At 49.3% G+C, this 13,536-nt stretch overlaps 2 protein-coding genes across 2 annotated transcripts in view; both read right to left on the bottom strand.

Annotated features, from left to right (window-relative positions):
• Positions 1-13,536, bottom strand: part of TMEM219 (transmembrane protein 219) — a 140,859-nt gene that overhangs the window by 19,884 nt on the left and 107,439 nt on the right. The window lies entirely within an intron of this gene.
• On the bottom strand, positions 4,526-12,650 carry KCTD13 (potassium channel tetramerization domain containing 13). Its single transcript, XM_056863099.1, has 7 exons — positions 12,573-12,650; positions 10,499-10,760; positions 7,491-7,660; positions 7,249-7,338; positions 6,070-6,122; positions 5,211-5,406; positions 4,526-4,843 (listed from the first exon to the last, which is right to left on the bottom strand). The coding sequence occupies exons 2-7, from the start codon at positions 10,752-10,754 to the stop codon at positions 4,601-4,603; spliced, it is 1,008 nt and encodes a 335-aa protein (XP_056719077.1). The 5' UTR covers positions 10,755-10,760; positions 12,573-12,650; the 3' UTR covers positions 4,526-4,600.

Below are 13,536 nucleotides of genomic sequence, written 5' to 3'. Positions count from 1 at the left end.
ACCTCAGCTGACCCTCAAGGGATGTGCCGCTTACAGCCTACTGTAGAAAGACAAGGAAAATCAAATGGGAAAGCGGCCCCTTCGCCTCCCCGCCCTATAAGGACCCCCTCCGACTGCAGCTTCCAGGGGCCAGACCCGAAACCCCGCAGCCCGCGCCTCCCAGGGGGCTTCCTGCCCTACAGCTCTCGGTCTCCCCCCCACCACGCCCAAACTCCGCCGGGATCCTGCAGGCGGACGGCGCCCCGATCCCAGCCTCCGCCTCCCCCCTGCGGGTGGGTCGCCCGGACGCCCCTCCGAGGCTTCTCGGCCCTCCGCTCGCGGCCGCGGCCCTTCCGCGCTCTCGGCCCAGCCCGGCAGCCCTCGACGCGAGCAGGGAGCGCCTTCCGCGTGAAGCGCAGGCCCCGAACCGAGGCGGCCCCGACCTTTCCGCCCCAGGCCCCCCGCTCGCTCTCTCTCGCGCGCGCCCCCTCGTCCCCGGCCGGCTCCGACCCCGCGCGTTCCCTCCGCCGCTGCTCGCTCCCTCTTGTCTCTCTCAGGCCCAGGCCGCCCCGAAGCCCGCCCGGCACATTCACCCAGCCAGCCAGCCAGCCCCCGCCACGTGACCGTTTCCCCCTTTGGCCTCCTCGGGTCATGTGACGCGCCCGAGCGCGGCGGCGGAGGCGGCTTCCGGGGAGGGAACCCTCGCACGTGACCCTCGGGGAACTGTCATGTGACCCGGCCGTTATCCTGCGGCCGGCGGGTCCCCCCCCGCCTCTCTCCCCCCCCCGCCACCCTGCAGCTAGACCTGCTTTTTTCTTGCCCCCTCCCGTAGTTTCTTGTCCCTCCCGTGGACAGTGAAGAAAGCTGATAGGAAGAAAATAATTCCTTTGAAATGGGGTGTTGGAGGAGAGGGTTACGGATACCGTGGACTGCCAAAAAAACAAATCAGTGGGTTCTAGATCAAATCAAGCCTGAACTGATCCTAGAAGCTAAAAAGACTAAACTGAGGCTGTCGTATTTTGGTCACGTCATGAGACAAGAGTCACTGGAAAAGACAGTCATGCCATCGTATCCCCATTACTATGTATGGGTGTGAAAGCTGGACAGTGAAGAAAGCGGATAGGAAGAAAATAGAGTCCTTTGCAATGTGGTGTTGGAGGAGAGGGTTACGGGACTGCCAAAAAAACCAAATCAGTGGGTTCTAGATCAAATCAAGCCTGAACTGACCATAGAAGCTAAAATGACTAAACTGAGGCTGTCGTATTTTGGTTGCGTCATGAGACGACAAGAGTCACTGGAAAAGACAGTCATGCTAGGAAAAGTGGAAGGCAGCAGGAAAAGAGGAAGACCCAACAAGAGATGGATTGACTCAATAAAGGAAGCCACAGCCTTCAATTTGCAAGACCTGAGCAAGGCTGACAAAGATAGGACATTTTGGAGGACCTTCATTCATAGGGTCGCCATGAGTCGGAAGCGACTTGACAGCACTTAACACACACACACACACCCGTGGTTAGATCACGGTGGCTCGTTGGCATTGTTGGCACAGGTGGGTAATTCGTTCAAATTCAAAACTGATAAGAGGAAGTCTTTCTTCACAATGTGTGTGTGTGTGTTAAGTGCCATCAAGTTGCTTCCGACTCATGGCGACCCTATGAATGAAAGTCCTCCAAAATGTCCTGTCTTTGTCAGCCTTGCTCTTCACACAATGGCATAGTTTAATTGCGGAACTCCCTGCCCTGGGGATGTGGTGATGGCTGCCAACTTGGAAAGCTTTAAGAAGGGAGTGGACATGTTCGTGGAGGAGAGGGCTATCCATGGCTACTAGTTAAAATTGATACTAGTCATGATACATACCTATTCTCTCCAGGATCAGAGGAGCATGCCGAATACATTAGGTGCTGTGGAACAGACGGGATGGTGATTCCGCAGTTGTCTTGTTTGTGGGCTTCCTGGAGGCACCTGGTGGGCCACTGTGTGAACAGACTGCTGAACTTGATGGGCCTTGGTCTGATCCAGCAGGGCTTTTCTTACATTCGTTTTAAAAACTTTCATTTAAAGGTCTCAACCCGTTAAGAGGCTTGGTTGAGGACAGCAACAGTGTGTGTGTGTGTATATAATATATCATAGCTGGCCTCCCTTACCCACACATGAAGCTGCCTTATACTGAATCAGACAGACCCTTGGTCCATCAAAGTCAGTGTTGTCTACTCAGACCGGCAGCAGCTCTCCAAAATCTCAGGTAGAGGTCTTTCACATCACCAACCTGCCTAGTCCCTTTAACTGGAGATGCCGGGGATGAAAATAAATTCTGCAGCAGAACACATGACGCTGCTTTATACTGAATCAGACCCTCAATCCATCAAAGTCAGTTTTCTCTACTCAGACTGGCAGCAGCTCTCCAGGGTCTCAGGCAGCAATTGAACCTGGGACCTTCTGCATGCCAAGCAGATGCTCTACCACTGAGGAGAGCTTACCACCTCCTGAGGAAGTTGTTCCACTGAGGAACTCCTGTCAGAAAATTTTTCCTAATGTCTAGACGGAAACTTTTGATTTAACTTCAACCCACTGGTTCTGGTCTGACCTTCTGGGGCAACAGAAAACAACTTGGCACCATCCTCTATATGACAGTCCATCAAGTACTTGAAGATGGTTATCATATCACCTCTATATGGGTGTACTATCATTCCCTACGTGGGAAACTGGGCGCCAAAGCTGGAGTCATGGAATTACAGCGCATTAGGGTTTTATTATGTTTTAGAATGTTTTAATTGTGTGTGTTTTATGTATTTGTGTTTGATTGTGTTGGTAGCTGCCCTGAACCCAGCCTGGCCGGGGTATAAATAAAAGCTTATTATTGCTGAAAAGAACAGTAAGTAGGTTTTTTTTAAGCATAAGCCTTTATTATAATAATTTAATAGAAAAAACAAAGTTGTTTTTTAAATAAATTATACAAATACAAAAAAAATTACAATAATTAATGCAAGATTACCTCCTCCAGGGAGGAGAGGATGTACCAAAGGAAACAAAAGGGGAAGGGGAAAGCACAGTACCACCTTCCCCATGATAGTACCTTCACAGCCTTGAGTTTCATGAAATGCATGGTTCATTACACCTCCCCACCCATCAGCAGGTGGAACAAAACCCTTCCCATCCAATGGAACAACTGGCTAAAGAGCAACCTAGAAAGCTCCAAAGTTCTTTTTTGTGAAGGAACATCCTATCCTCAAGGGAGAACAGAGAGGAGGGAAAGCATTCTTGGGATAAGTTGCAGGAGAGTAAATATTCCCTGTATGGTGCATTTGAAGCATGCTGGAACACTGGGTGTGTGTGGAGGAAATGGAGGTCAGAACAACTCTATGCCCCAGTCTTGCAATGGATTGTGGGAAGAAACTGTTCGACAATGTTGCAGGGTTTGGGATAAATCCAAAGTCGCCTACTGAACCTGGGGTTCGAAGCATCCTACTTCTTTTGGAGAACAGACATACCCTGTCCTAGGAGTGGGGGGCAAATCCTTAGGCAGAGGGCAGCTTGCACAACAGCCACAGAGATAGGAGTCAAAGGAGAACACATATTTAACCCAGAACAGTTTGTATTAACCCAGCAAGCCAAGAACAGCTTTCTGGAAGCTTCCGGTTAGCCCTGCTCTAGCGGGAAGACTGAATGTGTCCGGGTTTGCCGACATGAGGATTTCTTTCTGGGCAGTTTTAAAGAGGATTAGCCTGCTTGGCTGACGGACTAAACAAGGTACAGCCCCAGTTATTCTGGCCCCATTCTATATTAAAAAAACAAAACATAAGTGCCACTATAACTTCCCCTACAATAATTTAGGTCCTTCATCTTAAATCCAGGTGGCTTCTTCCACACAGGAAACACCGACAAGTTAAAACCGGGTGAATGAGAAACCAAAAAGTGCATGTTAATGGGGGAGGGGCAGGATTTAAAAACCAAATCTATTATGAGGTGTTGATCTGAAGTCAGAGAGCACAAGAAGGTTATACAGAGGAGAAAAAGATTCTGGATGCTTCTGACTAGGCTGCTGCTTTACCCCTGACCCTCGAGAAACCGGAGAAGAGGTCAGCGTTCCAATGTGGAATATGAGAAGTAGGTCCCTCGGGTTTGTGCACATCGATCACACACCCATTCTTGTATTAATGCTTTTCTGAGGATCCCCAAAGTTGGACTGCTCTCCAGTCTGACAGGACAATATTCTAGGTCAAAGACATTTTGAATAACGAATGGGTCACTGTCCAGACTTGAGACATCCAAGGATTATGAGGCAAGAAGAACATTGGCGCATACAGGGGGAGTAAATAGCAAGGGGGGAAAAGGTCAGGCATTTAAGATTAAGAGTCATATTAAGGGGAGGAAATAAATCAACAATTAGAAAGAGCAGGTGAGTCACGTGCAGGAGGAACTGAGGTGACAACTGTCACAATAAAGTCAACGAGGAACTCGGGATCTCGAGAGAAAGGCAAGGCCGAGGAGGAGGAGAGGGATGGGTTAGAAAGGATGCAAATACCCTTGAGGAGACCACAGAGCAAAAGGTCAAAAGGAGGAAATGGGGCCTCCTTTGGCACTGGACGGGCAGCGTGACAACAACACTGGGATCGAGGCAGGATTAGTCCTTGAAAACGGCCTGGTGACCGTGAGGACGTTCGTCGTGCATAATATGCCTGCGGACATGAATGCGCCGGACACGGTGCTCCCGCCCATCTTCGTCATCGCCTGCGCGGAGGGGGCCTCCACCCCCTCCCGCTACCCCACCTGTCGCTTCCAGCAGAGCCTTATCTGGCACCCTTGGGGTCTCGTAGATCAGAATGTTCAGGGTCTCCTCGAAGATCCGTGCCTCTGGGAACTCCACCTGTACACGAGAGAGTGCGAGGTTACACTGATTCTACCCACCAGTGGAAAAAGAGCGTGTGATGTGAGTGGGCAGATCTGATACGGAATTCTGGGTTAAAATCCTCACTCTGGCTCACTTGTCGTTGTCATTCAGTTTAACCTCAAATGGTGGTTGCTAAGATCTTTAAAAAAAAAAAAAAAAACACTGATTGAACTCCCTGGAGAAAGGGAAGATTTGGGGGGGAAATGAAACAGCTAGTTTAAGCTAGGTGGAAGGCCTGGTATTGGGCCTAGGAGACCTGGGCTTGAATTCCGTCTTATCATTGTATGACCTTGGTTGAATAGTTCACAGAATGGAGCAGCAGCGCATCCACACAGCGAGTTACCTTAGTCTGTTTCTTCTCGGTGGCATACACAATCGAGGTGCAACAGACCTCAGCAATCTTGCGGCCCTGACCGTAGAACGACCAGCAGCAGATCTCGTCCCCAAGGACGTCTTTGATGAAGAGCACCCGCCCGTTGAACCGCAGAGCGAGCTTGTCGAAGAGTTCGATGTTCTTCAGCAAGTTGTCATCGGAGTTACTGGATGAGGGTGGGGTGGGGAGAGAACAGAGATTGGGTGGGGGAGAAAAAGGTTTGGTAGGTCTACAAGATGCACTGTTTTTAGCAAAGGGTGAGACTACATCCGCTGTAGATCAACAGGAGATATAAGAAATATACCAAGCTCTCTTTAAAAAACAAAGTTACTTGGATAAACGATTAGGGATTGTGGTCTACACGACTGTATATAGCAGTGGTTCCCAAAGTGGGCCGTACCACCCCCTGGGGGGCGGAGGGATTACCTAGGGGTCACTAAGAGGCAAGGGGGCAGCAGGGGGGTGGCTAGAGGTGAGCCCATTCAACTGTGTTGTTGGATAGGGGGCGCTGGGGTTGAGTTTGTGGAACCAAGGGGGCGGTGGGCCTGAAAGGTTTGGGAACCACTGGTATATAGCTTGTTGCAAGTAGGATCCTGCTATGTAATTTTTGCACCACTTAATACGTCAAGTTAATATTTATGCTATGCTTCAGTTCTATTTTTCAGACTTTTTTGGTTGGCTCCAGACTTTTACTACCCCAATCCTTTCACATTGTTTATCGAATGTTTCATTTTGTTGATTGTATTGACTCAACTCTGGGTAATCCAACTCGAGTCCCAGTGAGAAAGGCTGACTATAAAGAGTGTAAATAAATAAAAATGTCTCTTACCTTGTATACGAGTACTTGTTGTTGCTTCTGTTGTGCAGCAATTTCACCACAGGCTAAAAGCAAAGGAGAGAAACACACACAGATAAAGCAAACACAGCAGACGTTTCCTAAAACAACAAAATAGAGTGGATTCTGTTCCTCTACTACTGTTGTCTTTTTAGATTGCTACGCACAAGCTGCTTTTAAGCCTTGTTTCGCTAATTGGCTGAGCATCTGGGATCTCACAGAACGACCTGCACCTTACCCATTCCTCAGAGGATCCCTCCTGTAGGCACTTTTGAAATTCTGAAACAGGGTGGTGGGCATAACCAGGTAATGGCTGCCAGACACAAAATGTCAGGGAGCAACTCTGAAAGTAACTCTTCAACACTTCAGGCAGAAGCTCTGATTAACAGAATGCCTTTTAAAATGAACATACCATTTAAAAGCATTTTCTTGCAATGCACAAAGCTTACACCTGTGTGGTGAAGTGGTTAAGAGCGGTGGTTTGGAGCAGTGGAGTCTGATCTGGAGAACCAGGTTTGATTCCCCCCTCCTCCACATGAGCAGCAGAGGCTAATCTGGTGAACCAGGTTGGTTTCCCCACTCCTACACATGATGCCAGCTGGGTGACCTTGGGCCGGTCACAGCTCTCTCAGCCCCACCCACCTCACAGGGTGTCTGTTGCGAGGAGGGGAAGGGAAGGCGATTGGAAGCTGGTTTGATTCTCCCTTAAGTGGTAGAGAAAGTCGGAATATAAAAACCAACTCCTCCTCTTCTTCTTCTGTCACGCAGTGAAGATCCTTGTGCTGTGGTGGCAGTTGCCATCCAAGCAACTTCTTAGAAGTCTCCACAGCCAATCAGATCTCCAACGACCGATCAGCAGCCCAGATAGGCAAAACACCACCTGTCCCACCCACTTCCTAAAAACACTTGGCAGGCACAAGGGAAGGTGTGAGCGGGTGCCATGGTGCTCATCGGCACCACGTCGGGTACCCCTGTACTATAGCTTGTTGAGCTATGCCTTTATGGATGGAAGCATACGGGACAGCCTCCCGTACATTCTATTCAACAAAACAGCTGTGCTGGTCCCTGATACACTAGAGGGCACCCAGCCAAGCTCCTTCTCTGTGCTGAGAATGACCTCACCTACACAATCTTCCTGGGGCTCTGCCCCATTCCATTCCTCAACCATTTTACCTTGGAACAGCTTGAAATGATCTGCTGCTCCTCTTTCGGAGAGGTCACCATGGGGATGTGGCAGAGGGGGTCAAAAGCTTCACTCTTTTGCTGAGCAGAGAACAACAAAAAGACAAAGAGAGATGTGTGAGTTGCACACTGCAGCCTCCTCAGAAGCCGCTATCCTGCCCTTGTAAAGAGCAGCATGGGCTTCTAAGTATAGGATTTACACTTCCCGGTTTCTCAGTGGGGGAAATGCTCACCTGGAGCGCCAGCTGGCAGTCCTCCACTAAGCCTTGAATCAGGTAGTACCTGGCCTCGGACAGCACCTCTTCCAGCTCCCGTTGGGACTCGGGGAGGGAAACAGAACCATCTCGCAAGTAGTTCAGGATGGTCCCAAAATGGCGCCCGCTTCGATCAATCAGGATCCACCCTGGAAAGAGCAAATCGATGTTTAGTCCCACCAGAAGAGGGGCAGGGAAAAATGATTAGAAGGCAGGCCTGTTTCACGTAAGATTATCGATAATTCGGTTTTACAGAAGACTAACACTTTGAGGGAAAGCCCAACTATTACTATTTCTATAGCTAATTTTGCTTATGATGTTGCAAAAACAATCCTACATACATATTAGTTTACAGTTCTTTAACTTCTTTTTTTATCGCTTCCTTTTTTATATCTGAGTCATATATCTGTGTGTCTGTTGCCATAGTGTTTGGCTTGTATTAAGAACAGCAAACTGAGGGACAAAAGAGAAAACTGGTGTCGAGCTTGGGAGATTATCTCTGAAACACAAAATGACTTCAACTGCATCTGAACCAGGATAGAAAGAATCTCTCTCTTCAGAGAGCTTCTGCCATAAAGTTCAAGGGACAGTTCATTACTTAAAAAATAGCTGGACACTAGACCAGCACCTGCCCACATGGGTCTGCCAGCAAAATCAACAGGCAGGAGATTCAGGACAGGCAAAAGACAAGACCTCTTCACACAACATTCAGTGGAACAAAACACAGTGGGGAGCACTAGCTTAGATGGCCTTAAACAACATGGATTAGAAACGTTCATGGATAACAGGTCTATCAATGGCTACCTGCTATAACGACTAAAGCAGGGGTCCCCACCATGGTGCCCATGGGTGCCTTAGCACTAGCAGACACCTTTTCTGGTGCCCGCCAAGCGTTGTTAGGAAGTGGAAGGGGCCAGGTAGGGCTTTTGCCAAACAAGACTTCTGACGGGCTGTGCATTTTCAAAAAATATGGTTTTGGCACTGTGTTACTGACGTTAAAGCTGTGGCAATCATTCTGTGGCTGGCTCCGCCTCCTGCAGCTGGCAGCCATTGTGTTGCTTCTGCCACCATGCCGTGTCATAATTCCAAATGTCCCGCAGGCTCAAAAAGGTTGGGGCTCCTGGGCTAAAGGGAACCTCATGTTCAGAAGCAGCAGACGTCTGAATACCAATCATTAGGGAGGGGAGAAGGGGAAGCTTCGGCCTGAGCATCCTACATGTGGGCCTTCCAGGATCATTAGGGGTTGCCACCATATGAAAAAGGATGTTGGACAAAACGGACCATTGGTTTCATTTAGCTTTTGCTAAATCTGTTTTCTTATGTGACACATGAAGCTGCCAGCATGGTGTAGTGGTTAAGAGCGGTGGTTTGGAGCGGCAGACTCTAATCTGGAGAACCAGGTTTGATTCCCCATTCCTCCACATGAGCGGCGGGCACTAATCTAGTGAACCCGGTTGGTTTCCCCACTCCTACACATGAAGCTAACTGGGTGACTTTGGGCGAGTCACAGAGCTCTCTCAGCCCCACCTACCTCACAGGGTGTCTGTTGTGGGGAGGGGAAAGGAAGGTGATTATAAGCCCGACTGATTCTTCCTTAAGTGGTAGAGAAAGTCGGCATATAAAAACCAACTCTTCTTCTTCTACTGAATCAGACCATTGGTCTATCAAAGTCAGTATAGTCTACTCAGACTGGCAGCAGTTCTCCTGGTTTTCAGGCAGTAGGTCTTTCATATCACCTGGTAGCTGATCCTTTTTTTAAACTGGGATGCCAGGGATTGAACTGGGGACCTTCTGCATGCAAAGAAGGCTCTTCCACTGAGCCAGAGCCCCTCCCCTACTTGACATCTGCTACTGAGCTTTAAGAACAGCAATAGTACCAGTTTGCTGTACAGAGCCAACATGACTTCTCAGATCCTGTCCTCTCAATATTCAAGTAAAAAGACAACAACCATGTATCTTCTCTCTGGCAAAAGTTAAATTGAACAATCCCAGGCACAGGAATGTATCAGGGTTTTTTTCTTGTTTGCCTGGGTCCTGATTGCATTGTTCTGTGAAGTACACAGATGACTCATTATAAATAACTAAAAGCCCTCAGGACTGGGTAGGCTGTTAATTAAAATAAAGGAATGTCATGGGACTGAGGGAAACCAGCTGGTAGGAGACAAGAGAAAGGCCAACAGGGATTGGGCCTGTCAGGCCTCAGAGAAAATAGTTCATCAATAAAGGAAAGTTCAAGCCTGGCTCCTGTCACTAGAAGAGTTGGTTTTTATATGCCAACTTTCTCTACCACTTAAGGAAGAATCAAACCGGCTGACAATCACCTTCCCTTACCCTCCCCACAGCAGACACCCTGTGAGGTAGGTGAGGCTGAGAGAGCTCTAAGAGAGCTGGGACTAGCCCAAGGTCACCCAGCTGGCTTCATGCGGAGGAGTGGGGAAACCAACCTGGATCACCAGATTAGCGCCTGCCACTCATGTGGAGTGGGGAATTGAACCCAGTTCTCCAGATCAGAGACCACTGCTCCAAACCACTGCTCTTAACCACTACACCATGCTGGTTCCCAGGTTCAATCCCCAGCATCTCCAGTTAAAGGGACTAGGCAAGTAAGTGATGTGAAAGACCTCTGCCTGAGACCCTGGAGAGCCGCTGCCGGTCTGAGTAGAAAATACTGACTTTGATGGAACAAGTGTCTGATTCAGTATAAGGCAGCTTCATGAAATGTATTCAGGTTCACCAAATAAATGCCTCCAACCCATCAAAGGTTTCATCCCAGAACTCCTAGAAAGTTGTTTAAAATCTGAAGCGTTTAAGGGTTTTCCCTCTACCACACTGAACAGCAGATGTGATTCATGATGCAGGCACCATCTTGCCACAAAGCAGAGTTCCTGGCTGGCCTTCAGCAATTATTTACTTAAGATATCTCTCTACCGGCTTTCCTGTCCCGCAAAATGGCTACAGGGTAGGGCAAACATGCAATTAGGAGATACCTTCACTATCCGTCAGCACTTCCATCCTGCCGCTGAACATGGCCTTGAGCATGGTGTCCTGCTTGGTCAGGGTCTGCACCGTGGTGTAATGCAGGGATCCCCCCACGTTCAGCTTCACATACTTGCTGCTGGGGTTCAGAGGTTTGAGATCAAAGGTCACACCCGTTACCCCGCCATCCCGTCGCTGCTGGGTTGGGACCAGCGGAGCACAGGCCTCAGGGGGCGGGACCAGGTCTGCTGTGGCTTCAGCTGACATCACCGCCTGTGGAAAGAGAGACAAGACATAGCGATCTTCAGCATCAGGCTTTCTGCAAAGGGCTCAGATCGGGGACTTAGGGCCTTTTGTCTTAGCTACACCAACAACAAAGGGGGGGGAAACTTAACCCTAAACAACAGAATTAAGTACCCAAAAGGTCAAGAAAAAATAAATAAACAATTAAGCCCAACCTTTGGCCTTGGATGTTTATTTATTTTTTTCTTGACCGTTTGAGTACTTAATTCCTTTTGTCTTAACGACCAAAAAGCAAACATTTTCAAAAAATGGGGGGGGGGGGACTAAGAAAGTATTTGAAGCATTCAGGGCAATTTCATAATGTCTTATTATTCTGCTGCCATTTCAGTGGAATCCCCCCACACCACCTTTTTATCACACCCTGGCCTTCTGTTTTAAGCCCCATGAGCAAGAACTGGGTTGATTACATGTTCTTTACAGCCCCTAAAACTAAATCCAGAGGCGCAGTCATGTCAATCTGTTGTAAAAAAATTTAAACGGTATTCCAGCGACACCTTAAAAACTAACAAAAAACATTCTGGCATTTGCTTTCATAAGTCAGAGCTCAGCATTGTAACTCACAGAAGTTCATGTAAGAGTACTTTTCACTAGCCTTTAAGGTGCCGCTGGACCACTGATTAATTTTTACACGCAAAAGGGGCACTGGAACTAGGAAGATGGCAAAAAAGATTCTAGCAGGATATTGTTAACAGGATACCAGTAAGATAACAAAATTTGTGCTCACGGCTGTACTTGCTAGCCTTTGCCCTACAGACGTATCCCTGGGGATTATTTCCTGCTACTCCTCCCCATTCACCCACAGCCCTTCCTTTGTGCTTCTACCTCTCTTAACACCTACTATTCACCTCCTATCCCTGGATTTATTTATATCCATTGACACTATTTATACACCGCCTTTTAGTACCACCACCCCCAACACGGCTGACAAAGACACCCCACACAAGCATGCACACAGTAACTAAACTAGTTTCCACCTGAGTTCCTGTCCAAGGCTCCCTTTTTGGTTCAGAATCAGAGAGAGGGAGGGCACCTTGGTCAACTTCTGGGCATGAAGTAGGGGGTCACTGTGTGTGGGGGGGGGGGAGAGGTAGTTGTGAATTTACTGCATTGTGCAGGGGTTCAGACTAGATGACCCTAGTGGTCCCTTCCAACTCTATGAATCTATGAATTCCCTTTAGACCTTCTTCCCTCACTCATCCCTTTTTACCCCCCCCCCAATGAGACTCTTAATCTCAGGGTCGTGGGTTCGAGCCCCACGTTGGGCACATGCTTTTCTTTAGGGGAGGGGTTGTGGCTCAGTGGTAGAGCCTCTGCTTGGCATGCAGAAGGTCCCAGGTTCAACCCCCGGCATCTCCAGTTCAAGGGACTAGGCAAGCAGGTGATGTGAAAGACCTCAGCCTGAGACATCAATATAAGGCAGCTTTATGTGTTCATGCCTGCATTTTTGGGGAGGGGCCGTGGCTCAGTGGCAGAGGATCTGCTTGGCATGCAGCAGGTCCCAGGTTCAATCCCCGGCATCTCCAGTTAAAGGGACTAGGCAAGGAGGTGATGGGAAAGACCTCTCTCTGCCTGAGACCCTGGAGAGCCGCTGCCGGTCTGAGTAGACAATACTGACTTCGATGGACCAGGGGTCTGATTCAGTAGAAGGCAGCTTCATGTGTCTGTACCCCTCCCCCACAGTCTTGTGAGCCACCCCCTTCATCGCTTGTTTCTGACAGCCCTATCTATACCCACCCAGCTCCAGGTGCCCTTTGACCTTTGCCTATCCCCCATGGTACTCACCTCCCCAAGGGGGGTGGGGTGGGCTCAGCCCAAGCCCCTCCCCTTTAGCCCCGCCTGGACCCAGGGCCTAGCGACCAGCTCAGACGTCGAAACCCCGGAGAAAGAGGGACCAAAAGCCACAGCGCATGCGCTTGAGTGCCCTCAGCCTCGCCGAATAGGTAACAGCAACATCCGGGCACCAGCCCGCCTTAAGACAGGCGACGCACCGACAGAGCTCCCCCCCTCCTTTTAGGGCGGGGGCGGATGTAAGGCTCGCGCCTGCGCAAAAAAGCAAAACTCGAGCCTGCGGGAACGTGACGCGAAAAACGCGACAGGGGCGACAGTTCGGGGGAAGGCGCATGCGCGTAAAGCCTTTGAAGCCGGTACGGAGGCAGTTGGTCTTCAGAGGAGGCCTCGACCGGTACCGTCCTGGCTTCACGGAGGAGGCACGAGGGGAAACCTCCTCGCAGCCGGTCGCCCCTTTCTTTCCCCCGTTTCTAAAACCCGGTGGAAGAGACAGGCGGTGTTCCCTCCCTCCGCGACGCCCTCCAAAGAAGCCCGGAGGGTCAGGCCGGAATGGGTTGGGCGTCTTTCTCTGTCCCCACCCTCGACAAGACCCTCCAGGATCGCCCCTCAATTCCGTGTTGTAGAAGGTTCAGAGGCATGAAGGGGAGGCAAAACAGGACTTTTAAAAGGCACAGATCTCTGGCAGTTTACTGTGGGCCCGCAGCCATTGCGTGGAGACCCTAGTCTATTTAGATAGATAGATAGTTAGTGTGTGTATGTGTATATATATATATATATATATATATCGAGCGTGTGTATATGTAATTCACAGTGGGTAGCCGTGTTAGTCTGTTTGCAGTAGTCAAAAAGGGCAAGAGTCCAGTAGCACACTTCTTCAGATATCTGAAGAAGGGAGCTGTGGCTCACGAAAGCTCATACCCTACCAGAAAATATTTTTGTTAGTCTTTAAGGTGCTACT

The sequence above is a fragment of the Euleptes europaea genome, chromosome 18 (assembly GCF_029931775.1).
Source record: "Euleptes europaea isolate rEulEur1 chromosome 18, rEulEur1.hap1, whole genome shotgun sequence".
Taxonomy (NCBI): domain Eukaryota; kingdom Metazoa; phylum Chordata; class Lepidosauria; order Squamata; family Sphaerodactylidae; genus Euleptes; species Euleptes europaea.
This window is presented reverse-complemented; position numbering and strand designations above follow the sequence as displayed.

Excerpts from the sequence above, each read along its gene's own strand:
- KCTD13 (XM_056863099.1), bottom strand. The coding sequence starts at position 10,754 with ATGTCAGCTGAAGCCACAGCAGACCTGGTCCCGCCCCCTGAGGCCTGT. Across the intron at positions 7,339-7,490 it reads ACTGCCAGCTGGCGCTCCAG|CAAAAGAGTGAAGCTTTTGA; the intron begins GTGAGCATTTCC and ends TTCTCTGCTCAG. Across the intron at positions 6,123-7,248 it reads TCATTTCAAGCTGTTCCAAG|CCTGTGGTGAAATTGCTGCA; the intron begins GTAAAATGGTTG and ends CTTTGCTTTTAG.